At 53.4% G+C, this 14363-nt stretch overlaps 1 protein-coding gene across 1 annotated transcript; it reads right to left on the reverse strand.

The window, feature by feature from the left end:
* Positions 1-1398: 1398 nt before the first annotated feature.
* Positions 1399-8714, reverse strand: KRT3 (keratin 3). Its single transcript, XM_001504470.5, has 9 exons — positions 6877-8714; positions 5602-5822; positions 4978-5038; positions 4522-4617; positions 4057-4221; positions 3497-3622; positions 2954-3174; positions 2568-2602; positions 1399-2109 (listed from the first exon to the last, which is right to left on the reverse strand). The coding sequence occupies exons 1-9, from the start codon at positions 7516-7518 to the stop codon at positions 1784-1786; spliced, it is 1893 nt and encodes a 630-aa protein (XP_001504520.4). The 5' UTR covers positions 7519-8714; the 3' UTR covers positions 1399-1783.
* Positions 8715-14363: the final 5649 nt, after the last annotated feature.

Here is a 14363-nt window from a genome sequence, read left to right on the forward strand (position 1 = left end):
CAGCCTAGCCCATTCCCACCGGGCCCACCCTCGGCGTGGCAGCAGGCACGGAGTCTCCCACCACTCTCCTGTTCCTTTTCCACAGAGGGATACAACCAGAAAAGTCACCTTCCTGCCCCCAAATGAGGCAACAACTACGAAATCCCACCCCTTCAGAGAGCTTCCCGGGAGATCAGGCTGGACGCGGCACTGTCTTGCTGTCACAAGCAGCCAGGGGACTTCCACACGGTTCGTTTCAAGCCCCGGTTACTGTTTTCTTTGTTCCTTTAACTGTCATTCTCCGTCTCTGAAGTGAATTCAGCTTTCGCCTAAGATGGAAATACCGCTTCCCTGGCCTGGCCTGGCTAAGTGTTTCTCCTCCATCACCTGAGATCTCTGGGTCCCCAGGCCGCTGGCCGTGCCAGGAGGGCCGCAGCTCAGCCTCAGACTGTGTGGGGCAGCAGAAGGAGCTCTGGACTCTGGACACTTGGGTGCCTTCCCGGCCCAGACACTCGGATGCTATATGGCCCTAAGCCAGCCACTCCACCAATCTGAGCCTCAGTCTTCTCATTGGCAAATGAAGTTCTTGGACTCCTTATGCCCGAGTCCCTTCCAGCTGTGGCCTTCTGGACAGCACCCCCATGGCCACCTAACACTTCTCAGGATGTCCCAGTGCAGGGCAGATGCCCGGAGCTTCCCCGGCTGGCACACCACCTGGGGGCCCAGGGTGCAGGCAGACAGTGCTCAGGGGCAGGACATTCTCTGAGGGTGTTAATAGTTGTTTACTGAAGGGGGGACCTCCTGGAAAATGCTGGGTTAAAGAGAGCTAACAGGTATTCTTTGCTATAAGACTCCTCAGGACCTCTAATATGTGCTCCAAAAAGGGAAGATGGAATGGACACGGGATGCTTTTTTGCAGAGCTCCCCAACAGAGCGGGGTTCTGTGGGTCAGACTTGAAAACAGGTGGTCTCAGGAAATCCCTGGCTGCTCACACCTTCCCAGGTGCACCTCAATGCGGAAAAGCTTTCAGGATGTCAGCTGGAGCGGAGCCCAGCACCAAGGAATGAAGTCGTCTGTCCTCAAGCCCCTCAGCAACTCAAGGCACTCTTAGGTTCCCCCAAAGGAGAGAAGACAAGAAGGAGATGGACGTCTGTGTAGTCCTGCCTTCCCGCCGAGAACTGTGAGGCCACACAGCCTCCTGCGGCATGCTCCCACCCTCTCCCGGCGCTCCAAGAATAAGTGAGCAACCAGATCTTGCCCATTTAGATCCCACACAAGGGGCAGCAGGGAGTAACTGCCTTGGTTTCAGAGGAAGAGTACTCCAGCTGTTCTGCGGACCGCACAGCCCACTGGGAGAGGATGAGGGAAGTCGGTCCAGCCGGGAGAAATGTGTCCAGAGAGGACTCGGGGGCCTGATGTGAAACACAATGCACTTTATTGGCGACAGAATGGATGGGCAGAGGGGCTTGTGCTTTACATACATCAGAACCCTGGTGACCATTCCACCCACGGAGGGGAACCTAGGAGGAGCAGAAGGTGGTGGCTGAGGCCACACCTGGACAATCACAGGCAGAGGCTGGAGCCAGAGAGAGCGCCTGAAATTCTCACAGCTGTGCTTGGCCAGGGATCCGGGTGGAGGAGCAAGAGGCCCGGGTCTTCTAGCCTCAGGGAGCGGCCCCCGCGGGGGGTGGGGTGGGGGTGGGGGTGCGGGTGGGGACTGGCGCTGAGGGTTGACTGACTTCGGAGTGATGGAGCAGCTGCAGACGCACAGCGCTGGGTGGCTGCGGTGCCCAGGCGCGACATTTATCTGGAGTAGCGCTGGGAGGACTGGGAGAACCTGACGCTGCCGCCCCGGGTGCTGCCTGAGCTGAAGCCTCCGCCACTGACCCCGCTGCGACCCCCAGAGACAGAGCCAAAGCCGCTGCCGCCGCTGAAGCCGCTGCCGCCGGCAAACCCAGAGCCGCCGCCGAGGCCGCTGCCGGCTCCGAAGCCACTTCCGCCGCCGAGGCCGCTGCCTCCTGCCCGGCCAAAGCCGCTGCCTGCGCCTCCTCCCACGCCGAAGCTACCGCCGTATCCTCCTCCGTAACCACCTGCGGAGGCCGCCGTGGTGCTGCTGCCGCTGACCACGGCTGCAAGAGAGAAGACAGTGCAGCGATCAGCGCCCGGTGCCCACCTCACTGTACTGTAATTAATGATCCTCGGGGCCCAGGATGACTGGGAGGCCATCAAGGCGCCTTTGCACCTGATGATCGTTGGGATACATTCTAAAGTCCTAAGGTATCCACTCCCATAGTGTTGTCATTATGAATTTTCCAGTGGTTCCTTCTGCACAGTCAACTCTTGAGAGGTTACACAGAATTTCTCCTCCCATTGACAAGCTCCCATTGGATAGTCCCCATCCACCATATGGACCTATTCACAGTGCCCCAAACCCAGAACAATTACAAAAGCATATCTGCTCCCGATCCACCCCAGGAAGCCCCTCCAACTTCTATAGAAATATTTTTTAAATTAGTTGCTCCTGCGTTGTGTTAGTACAGATATTTCAGAATGCACTCTCCTCGCCATGGTTGCTTTGGCTACTTACAGATGCTGACAGCGCTCTGGCACTCTCCGGACATCCTACATGAGAAAGCAAGAGAAGACAGCTCCATCGCAAAGCAAATTTCCGACAAGTCCGTGAATGAAGGTGATCAATAGCAACCAGAGCTGAGCGCAGATGCCTGGCAGATCAGTACCCTTTCTCCACCCTTCTCTGGGCCCTAACAGAGCCCCTGTGCACACTGTGACATATGTGCTTGGGCTACCTGTGGAGAGGGTAGCCTGTAAAGCCAAGTCCTTCTCTACAAGGCCTATCAAAGTTGGGGCCTCTCTCCATACACAGGCCCCCATCCCCATTTACTTGGTCACTTATCTGGCCCTCAGCATGTGACTTGGGCAAAGGAAGACTGGGAGATGAAATTGGAGACTCACCGGCACTCCTCGCCCTCCAGCAGCTTGCGGTAGGTGGCGATCTCCACATCCAAGGCCAGCTTGACGTTCATCAGCTCCTGGTAGTCACGCAGCAGCCGGGCCAGGTCATCCTTGGCCTGCTGTAGGGCAACCTGCAGCTCTTGGAGCTTGTCATTGGCATCCTTGAGGGCCATCTCGCCACGCTGCTCAGCTTCCGCAATGGCCGTCTGCAGGTTGGCGTTCTGGGGCAGGGGGAGGTAGGAGAAGAGATGAGCCCTGTGGGAGGGTCCCAGGCTCTCTGAGTCTTAGAAGAGATTATCCCATAGCAAGCATCTTAGAGTCAGGCACCGGCACCCCTTCCTCAGCACCTCTGTCATGTCTTCACCCATGGAGATATTTCCCCCGTGGATTACCGGCCATCTAGACCGGCTTGGTCTTTGAACCCTCTGGAGGCCAATGCTGCCTGAGATGACCCCAGAAGTCCATTCCGGACTAGGAGCCCTGACATCCTACCCCCTACCCCTCAACAGTCAACCCAGGTGCCAGCATCCATTGCCATCCCACCTGCTTCTTGACGCTCTCGATCTCGGCCCGCAGCCTCTGGATCATCCTGTTGAGCTCTGAGATCTCACTCTTGGTGCTCTTCAAGTCATCCCCATGCCTGCCGGCCGTGGTCTGCAGCTCTCCCAACTGGAGAACAGAAGGGAAGATGGAGTATTAACGCAGCTTTGCCTGACTTGTTTGCCTGTCCCTAACATCACCCACCCAACCTTGAGGTGCTCCGTAAGCAGTGGTTAAAATGACATTGAATTCTGTTTGAGTAGGGACACCCCTGAGGCCGCACGGAAGAGAATACCTGAGTTGTTGTGGTAGAAGATTCTCCCGCCCCGCCCTCCCTGAGCGAGCTGGAAGCCGTCCCGTGTGGCCTGCTGGGGGCAGTGGAACCACCTCCCCCCAGGGCACAGTACTTTCTGCAACTGTACAACCTTTAAAGGGATGCCTCCAGAGAGTAGAACCAGGAGGGGTCCACCCAATGACCACTGGGACTCACCCCCCAGCAGCCCCCTAGGCCACAGCCTCCCTGAGACCCTCAACAGATCCTCGGAGAGGTGCCTAGCTCCCACCTTGGTCTGGTACAGCGCCTCAGCCTCAGCCTTGCTTCTCTGGGCGATCTCCTCGTACTGGGCCTTGACTTCGGCAATGATGCTGTCCAGGTCCAGGAAGCGGTTGTTGTCCATGGAGAGGACCACGGACGTGTCACTGACGTGACTCTGCATCTGGGACAGCTCCTGCCAACAGAGAGGAGGGTCTGTTTACTCTCAGGGCCTCTGCAACAAGCACAGAGAGGCCCAGAGAGGTTCCTGATCTACAGAACCGTTCACTGACTCAGCTCTGAATGTGCGTGTGCCCCACCCTGCCTCCCAGCCTCTCAAAGAAATCCACATCTGCAGCACATCCTGCGGAGCCCCAACAAGAGGCCTCATCTCTGGGCTCCGTCTTCCTGGGCCCTGGACACCAGAATGCCTGACCTCAAATCTGGAAACGTCTCACCCTCCCTCTCGCTCGCTCATAGTAGGAAACATCCTCACCATATCAAAGAGGGTCCTCAGGAAGTTGATCTCATCATTCAGGGCGTCCGCCTTGGCCTGAAGCTCCACCTTGTTCATGTAGGCAGCGTCCACGTCCTGCGAAAGAAAGAAGCATAAAGGCCTTATTCCCCCAGGAACAAACAACAAATTGCACCTGTAGCAAGAAAGAGTCAGGAGGACCAGGTCTGGTGATGGGTCAGTCCTTGTCCAAGGCTTGTCTCCACGTGAAGGAGTGATTCACAACAGATTGGGATGGTTTAAGTTCAATCCTACTCAAAAACTAAAAGTGAAGGAGCTGTCTCTTTTAGGGACCTTTCCAGACTAGGATGCACCTGGTTCTGTTTTTTGCTTCACCCACCTGAACTTGGCAACTCAGGCAATGAAATAAGGAGATTCCTCCAGCCTAGCTGGCCCCTGTGCCTAGGAGCCCCAGAACGCTTCACACACAACCCTCACCTTCTTCAGGGTCACAAATTCATTCTCAGCAGCTGTACGTTTATTGATTTCATCCTCGTATCTGTAAGAGTTAAAAAGAAATGGGTGAGTTTGGGTTTTGAGGTAGTCATCAACACTACCATTCTCTGAAACTCTGAAAGTTCGTCTCTTCCATCCTCTGTCCATCTTCCACCCCTCTTAGATGAACACATTCTCTCTGCTGTCTCCCTGGTGGTTAGGAGGACCAACCATTCCAATTTGTTCAGGCAGACTGTCCCGGGTTTAGCACTGAAAGTCCTGCTCTCTGGGAAAGCCCTCGGTCCCGGGCAAACAGGGACTGTTGGTCACCATACCATGAGTTGGCCCAGCATCCTTCAGGTCCTAGAACCAGGATCTTCCCCAACCTGGCTCAGAGGACATGACTCCTCAACTCTAAACTCATCCCACTTGCCGTAACTTTATTTGTAAAGGACTGTCCTTGAGTAGGAAGGGGAAGCTTATGGACCGAGCTGCCTTCCGTGAAGTAAGGAGAGGGAACTAGGCCCAGTGACACCTCTGCCCAGCAGGCAGGAGAAATGCAGTCAGGGCTGGGACTCCGAGACAGGTAGCCCATGGCATCTTCCCACTCGTGCCTCTGTCACTCACTTCTTCTTGAAGTCCTCCACCAGGTCCTGCATGTTCCTCAGCTCTGAGTCCAGGCGGCCTCTCTCCCCCAGGATGCCGTCCAGGTAGCTCCGCTGGGAGTTGATGTAGGCCTCAAAAAGGGGTTCCAGGTTGTTGGTGCCTGTGGTGGAATTTGTGCCCTGCTGCTGGAGCAGGTGCCACTTGGTCTCCAGGACCTTGTTCTGTTGCTCCAGGAACCGCACCTGCAATGCATTGGGCAAGAAAACATCAGGCAGCACTCGTAGCAGAGGAGCAGAGGGACCTTGGCCAGGTGGGCGTGGATGTCTGTATCTCCCCATCTCCCGGCACAAAGGCCTTGAAAGAATGTGGAGATGATAGGCTCCCACCGTAGCTGGAGAGGATACAGTCAGACGGTCGCATCAGTCAGACCATTAAAAATGCAGTATGGTTTGGAAAATTACAGAAGGAGGAGAGATGGCTGGGGAAACTGGAAGCAGCCCCTGCCTGGAAGCAGGAGGTTGTAAAGATGACAGCTCAGTGTTCTTGGGAATTTCATGACTATCCCAGCTTCCAAAAATACAGCATGCTCTGCGAAACTGTGCTGAAAGCTCAGCAGCAGTTTCCATCTAAGGCCCCACTGATGCTCAGCCCGTGAAAGGATGTGGATCACCAGGAATCGATACTGATTGGAATGCCATCCTCGGCATGGCAGGAGGGAGACAGCGGCGTGAGCTATCCTGGTCTGGAGGTCACACGCACCCTTCCCTTCCTGACTAGGTTGATTAAGGGTGCAGACTAAGACTGGCTTCTCTGCAGTCCCTTGGGACTGAGGTTCCATGTAAGTCTCTTTAATCCCTTCCCTGGGGTATCCACCTCCTTTGCCCGGCAAAGCAACATGGAGGGAACAGGCCTGGTGGAAAGCCTTAGAGGGCAGCTCAAGTTTGAAAATCCCCGAGTTCTGGATCAGACTCTTCCCTTCCAGTGGTCAGGGCCCTTGCCATGCACTGCCAGCTGCCAACCTAGGTCTAGATAAAGCTGCAAGTGGGAGACATGAGCAGAGAGTCAGATGAGCAGGACTTAGGTGTGTCCAGCTCCAAATAGGGGACCATTGTCTTTCCTGCTCATATGACCATGTGGACAAGTTCATCAGCCCTGAACATCTTCCCAGACCCCAGAGCTCTGCCTGACCCCTCCCACTGCAGCCTGGCCCACCCAAGGTCGGTCCCAAACACTGGGTCTAAATGTCAAACTCAAAGTCCCAGCCTAGGAGTGGGGACCCACTCAGGGCTTCATCACCTTGTCGATGAAGGAGGCGAACTTGTTGTTGAGGGTCTTGATCTGCTCCCGCTCCTGGGCCTTCACTTGCCCAATCTGGGGGTCGATCTCCACATTGAGGGGCTGCAGGAGGCTCTGGTTGACGGTCACTTCCTGGATTCCCCCAGGGAAGCCACCAGGCCCAAAGCCACCAGGTCCACCAAAGCCGCCGGGTCCACCAAAGCCACCAGCCCCTCCAAAGCCACCTGCCCCACCAAAGCCACCTGCCCCACCAAAGCCACCAGCTCCACCAAAGCCACCTGCCCCTCCAAAGCCACCAGCTCCTCCAAAGCCACCTCCCATTCCTCTGCCACCACCAAAGCCACCCCCAAAACCACCTCCATAGCCGCCCCCAAAGCCACTGCCACAGCTGCCACGCCCTCCCCCAAAGCCACCAGCCCAGGAGCCACCAGCCACGCTGATGGAGATGCTTTTGTTGCCACCCAGGTTGTAGAGGCTGCGACTGCCAAAGCCGCCTGCTCCACTCCGGAACCCACAGGCCCCTCCGCCAACTCCCCCAGTGCGGGCCACGTGGCTCATCCTGCTGCTGCCGGAGACCACGGCGGAGCGGCCGGAGAAGCCCTGGCTCCCGCCTCCAGATGTCTTGGAGACTTGTCTGCTCATGGTGAGAAAACTTGGTGAAGGAAAAGCGCGAGAGTCAAGCAGACACACTGAGAGTCAGAGGACGAGGGAAGGGCACTGAAGACCTGTGCTGAGTAAATCACTTTATATACAGCTAGGAGGTTGCTGGGCTCAAACGAAGGAGAGATAATTAATCCCAAATAGTCATGGGATGGGTTTGCCTCCAAGGCAATAAGTTTGTTCCAGGCTACTAAACACACCTTGAAAATAATCTGAAAAGGTGAAAGTGCTAAGGTGGCAGCTTACCTGGCAGAGGGTAGTGCCCCTGTTGCCTCATGCTCGGGCATGGCCACTTCCTAGTTCTGCCTGACGGGACCCAGGAGTCACACTCATCTGTGTCAGGTGCTCAGCGGCCATCTGTCTGCCTGTCAGCTGCCCCTGGCCCTGCAGAGCTGGGCTCGGGTCTGGAAAGGATGGAGTGGAAGGGGGGGTTGGGCAGGTTCTGGTTGTCTGGCTTGGTAGAGACAGTGAAGCCCACCCGAGGCCCCAGGGGAAGGATCTCAACAGAAGGCTGGCACAATTCAGTCCACAGTCTGCACTTGGTCACTGAGTGCTCCCTGTGTGCCCAGCTCCGTGCCGGGTTTGGGGATGAAGTGATGACCTCTCTGCCTCCCTTCTGGGAAACAAAGCCCAGAACCATCAGGAATCTGCCTTGGGTCCCCCTTCCATCCCAAGCTGCAGCTCAGGGGGAGCGGCCTTTGGGTTCATGCCGATCTTCTGAGAGAAAGGGCAGTTCACAAGCCTGCGTGCTTTGATGAGACATTAGCAAAATTCCACATGCCAAGCATTTGTTTGCTTTGAAAAGTTTCCAGAGAAACTATACACTAGTCTACATCTTGAGGCACCTCCAAGACGTCCTTTCTTGCTTCCCCCATTTTTGGCGTTTCTCTGGTTTCAGCCCAAGTCCCAGGGGACTGGAAATTCAAACATCAGTTCTACCACCAATTCAGCAAATGGTTACAGCTTGCCGAACTCGGGCCAGGCGCTAGGCGAGTCGCTGGACACTCAGTCGTGAACAAGAGACACAGGGCCCCTGGGCCCTGGTTGAGGGGCTTGTGCTCCTGTGAGGTTGTGGCCTCCGTATCCAGAGGCACTGCCCACCCCCAGCCTCAGGAGGCCAAAGCTGGCAGAGTCGGCAGCACTGCCGGAAGTGTCTGACTCCAAAAGCCTGAGAATCTGCCAGCCTGGTGTTTTTCAGAGGCTTAGGGACTGGGCTTGGCTTGTCCCAGACAAAAGCCTTTCTGCGCAGCTCTGGAGCCTGCCAGGTGAGGCGCTTATCTCTCCAGGACAGGCCTTCCATCTGCAGCGCGCTAGGCCCTGCCGAGGATGTGGCCTGTGTGGCCTTGACAGGAGACTCCCCTGAATGGGAGAGTGGAGGAAAGGACAAGGGTTCATCGTGGCTCATGGGGCAGGATTGGGGATGGCCCAAGTGCAGATTAAGTGAAACTTTCTTCAGTGGCCTGGTTCTCCCATTTCGTCCTTCGCTCCCGGACTCGTTACCCCCAGGCTGTGTGACATCCTGGCCCCTTCCCCAGAATGAAGCCAGAAACTGTCCAGGAGTTCACAGTCTTGTTCATATACTGGACCCCGTGGTTCTCAGCACAGTGCTTTGCCAATAATAGATGCTCACAGAGGTTGAATGAATCAATCAATTGATGAATTAATGAGTGAATTAAGCCTTTATATTGCATTACAATCAAATAAAAAAATAAAAGCTAGTTCAAATCCCATTAATGAGGCAGCCCAAGCTAACTGAGATTGTCTTAACATGAGGAATCCAGACCTGTCAAGTTCAGTGATCAGAATTAAGAAAATGGACATGCAAAGTGTGTCAGCTCCTCCTCCCCAGTGGAAAATAATGTAATCACAGGATCAGGAATTAATCGACCACAGAGCCAATGTGGAGCTGACTGGGCACCAGAGGTCCCCTGATCTCCCCTGCCTGTCCCAGGGCTGGGACTCCCTCTCCAGCAGGTCTGACTTCTTTCTGTCCCTGACCTACTTCCCAGGCTTACTGGCATGTGAAATTAGCCCAGGGCCCAGACAGTGGCTACACACAGACACCCTCCTCATCTCTGCTCCCTCAGAGGAGCCAGAGTTTTAAAAATGAAGCAAAGCCAGGGCTGGCCCAGCCCTCCCCGTGTGACTAACCGTGACCAAGGCTGTTTCAGCATCATTAACCAATAAAGACGGGCCGTCGGCTCTGCCCTCGGGGTCTACCGGAACATGGCCAGATGAATGACCTTTCCATCAAGGGTTTCAAGAAACACATCACAAAAATCAGGCCATATTTTTTTCCTTCATATTTAAGAGTATGCCCTTTGGAGCCAGAGTCAATTTTTAAATTTCAGCTTTGTCACTGCAAATCCGTGAGCAATTTCTTCAACCTCTCTGTGCCTCAGTTTCCTCATCTATAAAATTAAGTTATTAGTGACACCTCTCTCACTGAGTCAGTGTCATGCCTGGGCAGTACCAGCACACCGTAAGTGTTCGCTCTTATTTCTAACTGTTTTTGTCTCCAAGTCCCATGGAGAATTTCGGCTTTCGTACCTGTCAAAAGAATCGATCCAGTAAAATGATGATTCCGTTTGCAAATTATCCATCGAGGCCCCACGGGGAAACTAAGCACAGCTGGGGGCTAGACAGATGGAAATGGTATCCACTTCACGACTTGGGATGAGAGGAAGCAGCCCTCGGCTTCCAGCCGGACAGAGAGACATCAGCCAACAAATACGAGGAGTGTTTACTGAGCATTGACTCTCTCGGTCACCATGTGGTAGAGAGAATGGTTTTCAAAGAGCTCACAATCTAAATAAGCCAAACAATGAGGACTGTGTGAAATGACATGCTGTGTTGAGATGCTATGAGAGTATGGAGAATCAGAAAAGCAGAGAAAAAGTGGGATGGCATGGGAAGGCTTCATGAAGAGACATGAGCCAAAACTTTTAAGGAGGGCAGGCTTTGGCTACACAGAAGGAAAGGCACCCCAGCTCAGGAGGTCATGAGCCAAGGCTCGGCGTTGAAACAAGCCTGGTCAGATTCAGGAAGTGGTGACCATGGTGGACTTTGGTCACTAGAGGCTGCACAACATCTTTGAACACCTTTCCTACGATTTGTCATTTCCCACGTTGTGATTCCCCTCCCTTCCTAGGGCCAAATCTAGAAAACACATTCCCAGACTCCTTTGCAGCTAGAGGCCAGGCCTATGGCCTAGAAACTTCCAATGAGATAGACCCTCGTGAGACTTGGATTCTGATGTAGACGTTGTAAGGAGATGGCCACAGAGAGAGCAATTGATCTTTCTGGAGAGAGCGATGATGGAGACAAATGGGTCTCCACGGGCAGAGGTGGAGATTGGTCATTCGCCCCAAGCATCACAGGCCCAGCAGCAGTGGTCACGATGTTTTCACCAGAGCAGCCCACAGGTGTGGCTGAGCACGGTTCCAGGCTCAGAGCTCCCAGAGATGCCGTGAGCTACAATGTCCTGTAATAAATTATTTTCTATTTACATTAGACAGAATGGATGTTCATATTTGCAAGTATGAGCCCTGATCAATACAGTGATGAGATAGGCCTGGCTAGAACTAAAAACGATTGTAGGAGAAGAAGCAGGAGAAGTGGATGAGAGCAGGATGGAGAGCCTGCCTTTTGTGTCACACAGAATAAAGCTGCTGCGTGGCCAGTTGTGGGGCCTAAGGTCCAGGATGATGCATCTCTAGGAATCCTTTTTTTTTTAAGATTGGCCCTGAGCTAACACCTGTTGCCAATCTTCTTTCTTCTCCTCCTCCTCCTCCTCCTCCTTCTTCTTCTCCCCAAAGCCCCCCAGTACATAGTTGTATATTCTTAGTTGTGAGTCCTTCTAGTTGTGCTATGTGGGATGCCACCTCAGCATGGCTTGATGAGCAGTTCCATGTTCGCTCCCAGGACCCAAATCCATGAAACCCTGGGCCACCGAGGTGGAGCACGCGAACTTAACCACTCCGCCATGGGGCCGGCCCCTCTGGGGATTCTTGATTCTTAAGTGAATCAAGGTACCTTACTGCTCCCACTAGGGCAGATACCAGGCACCGCCAGGCTCGGATTCTGAGCCTACTTGTCATTCTTTTAGAGAGAATTAACTTGGAGAAGAATCTTGGAGAAGCAAAGTCACAACCACCATTGTCACAAGTGAGTCCTAGATCTGGAACCTCCCCAGCGAGTGGTGGAAGGAGTGGGAAGAAGGGCTTCACCTATTCGTATTCTTCAGGCAGGATTGCAGAGAAGGCCTTGCCCGCGAGGGAAAAGGAATCGAAACAGGATTGGGGATACATTACCAGAGTACGTTAACAGAACTAGAGTGTTAATTCTGATGGGAGAGCCATGAGTGACGCAAATGATGGAAGGGGAGGAAGCAATCAGTGAGTCGAAATTCTTGATGCTGGGGCCCAGCCCTCTGGACTTGGGACCCAATAAATATTTTGAGAAAACAGAGTTGGCTTACACTCAACCCCAACACCTGGATTATGTGAAGCTTAATTAAGTGACTTAAGTACTTTCTCTCTGGAGAAAAGAGTGAGTCACTGTGTTGCAACGTATAATATCAGAGCCTCACAGGGTGCCGCAGCCAGGAGGCTAGCTGGTCGGCTCCCCTACCTCAAGGCTGTCCCCCCGCCGGCCTCTGCTACTCTTCAGGATCCCCGTGGAAGGCCAGGTATCAAATCTTCCGGCTTGCCCAGGCCAGCAAGGCACCACCCTGACCCGAGGAAGGTCTTCTTGGACCTAGCTCTCATGCCTTCCGCTCCAGTGGGAGCCTGACTCCTCTTCACGGGATCAGTGAAGGTGGGGCTGGCAGGGCCTCAGCACCTGTCCACCACCGGCATGGCACCTGGCCCTCTCTGGCTCTGAAGGCTCCTTTTAACATCACATATGTCAGAACTCATTCGTTCAGTATCCTTTGAGAGCATATATTTTTACTATGAATTCAGCACTATTTTGAAATAGAATTGCATTTTATAATCACACGCATTTGGAAAAGGTAACTCGTATATATGAAACACATACTATTTATTCAATCTGCGGACCTTTGTGCACACTTGGATGCTTGGAACCCTTGTACTAACGCAACACCGCCCTAACGGAGGGAGGCCCTTCAGCCTCAGGTCTCAAACTGCTGCCAACCAGCCTCTTCCCCTGTTGGACGCCTCTGTGTCTTGGGCAGGGCTCACCCTCCCCAGCTGAGACTCCCCGCTGCACGGACCCTCTGAGGGCTGTCACCACCAGTCTTCCCTGCCTTTGTGTCCATCACATTCAGTCCTGGCAGGCCTTCAACGGATGTGACCAGAACTGAAATGAGTTTGCTCTCGTCTGGCCTTCCGGGGTAAGACACACGAACTTCCCTGGCTTCTGTGTGACAACTCTTCCAATATTAGAAAATACTGTTGAATTTCCAGAAACTGCACTCCAGGTTAAATATACTCAGTTGCTTCCCCCAATCTGCAGTCCACATGCTTCCAGGGCTCTTCGCTCCATTCTGTTAATGCACCTCTTGAAATCACAGTGCCTAATTAAGATCTAGTATTCAGAGGTGGTGCCACGTGCACCGAAACCACTAGGAGGACCCTTACTGTCTGTGATGTGGACATGGCGCTTCTTTCAGTGCAGGTTAAGATTCTGTCCCTTCTTTAGCTGTTGGCTCATATCAGTCCTGCTGGGGGTCGGCCCTGGGCGCTAGCCATGTGCGCCAGGCAGTCCTGGGTTTTAATCCAGGCTCTGCTTCTTGCTGACTTGCTTGTGTGATCTAAGACAAGTTACTAAACCTCCTCAAGCCTAAGTTTCATCATCTGTAAACTGGAGATAATGGCAGATTGATCTTTCATCGCTGTTGTGAGGACTGAATCCAATAACATATGGCAAACACTAAGAATGGGACCTGGACATAGTCAGGACTCAGGAAACGTTGGCTGTTATTTTGTATTTGTCATTTGGTGTCACTTTGGGTTGCGTCTCTGTCCTAACGTGAGAATAGGGCCTTTTCTGTTGCTTTGGAAAAATCACAGGTTAATTCAATGAATTAATTGCTCCTGTGACCACTCAAGTGCCCCACTTTCTCCATCATATTCTTGACTTAATGTCCTTCTGCTTCCACAGATGCAAAGCACCAGCCCTGATCAGCCTGCCCTCACTCTCTCTGTTCATGCAATGAACAGTTATTGAGCACTTACTGTTTACCAAGCATGGTCCTAGGCACCAGGAATGCAGTAGTGTACAAAACAGATGAAGTCCCAGCTCTTCTAGAGCTCACCTTCCAGTGGGGGACAGACATTAAAGAAATAAATATACGTTGTGTCAGACAATGAAAGATGCTACGAAATAAATGCAGCAGGAAAAGGAGGGTAGACATGACCAGGGGGGCTATTTCATAGAGGGTGGTCCAAGTGGACCTGAGCAGATACTTGAATGCAGTGAAGGAGCAAGGCATGCAGATATCTGGGTAAAGGGTGTCCTGAGCAGAGGAAACCACCAGTGCAAAGGCCCTGAGGCAGGCGTCTAAGGAACGTTTGAGGAACAGTGTGGGGCTGGCATAGCTGAAGCAGAGTGAGGAAGGAGGAGAGGCTTCAGAGCTGATGGGAGACAGATCACCCAAGCCTGTATGACGCTGAATAAAGCTGGCTTTTTCTCTGAGAGGCGAGGTCATTGAAGGGTTTCAGCAAAGGGGAGACACGAGTGGACCTTTAAAAGGATGAGTCCGGCTGCTGTGCGGAGGACAGATTACAGGGGTCAAGGGACAACATGCTGAGACCCCCTCCACCTTCCTTACCTCCAGGACAGAAACTTGCCTTCTGGTTTTA

Source organism: Equus caballus, chromosome 6 (genome assembly GCF_041296265.1).
Source record: "Equus caballus isolate H_3958 breed thoroughbred chromosome 6, TB-T2T, whole genome shotgun sequence".
Taxonomy (NCBI): Eukaryota; Metazoa; Chordata; class Mammalia; order Perissodactyla; family Equidae; genus Equus; species Equus caballus.

Bases quoted from the DNA above. Each gene is read 5' to 3' on its own strand.
- KRT3 (XM_001504470.5), bottom strand. From the start codon at position 7,518: ATGAGCAGACAAGTCTCCAAGACATCTGGAGGCGGGAGCCAGGGCTTC. The intron at 4,618-4,977 runs GTGAGGGTTGTG...TTTCTTTCGCAG, and splicing joins AATTTGTGACCCTGAAGAAG to GACGTGGACGCTGCCTACAT. The intron at 4,222-4,521 runs GTGAGGATGTTT...CTCTGTTGGCAG, and splicing joins TGAGGACCCTCTTTGATATG to GAGCTGTCCCAGATGCAGAG.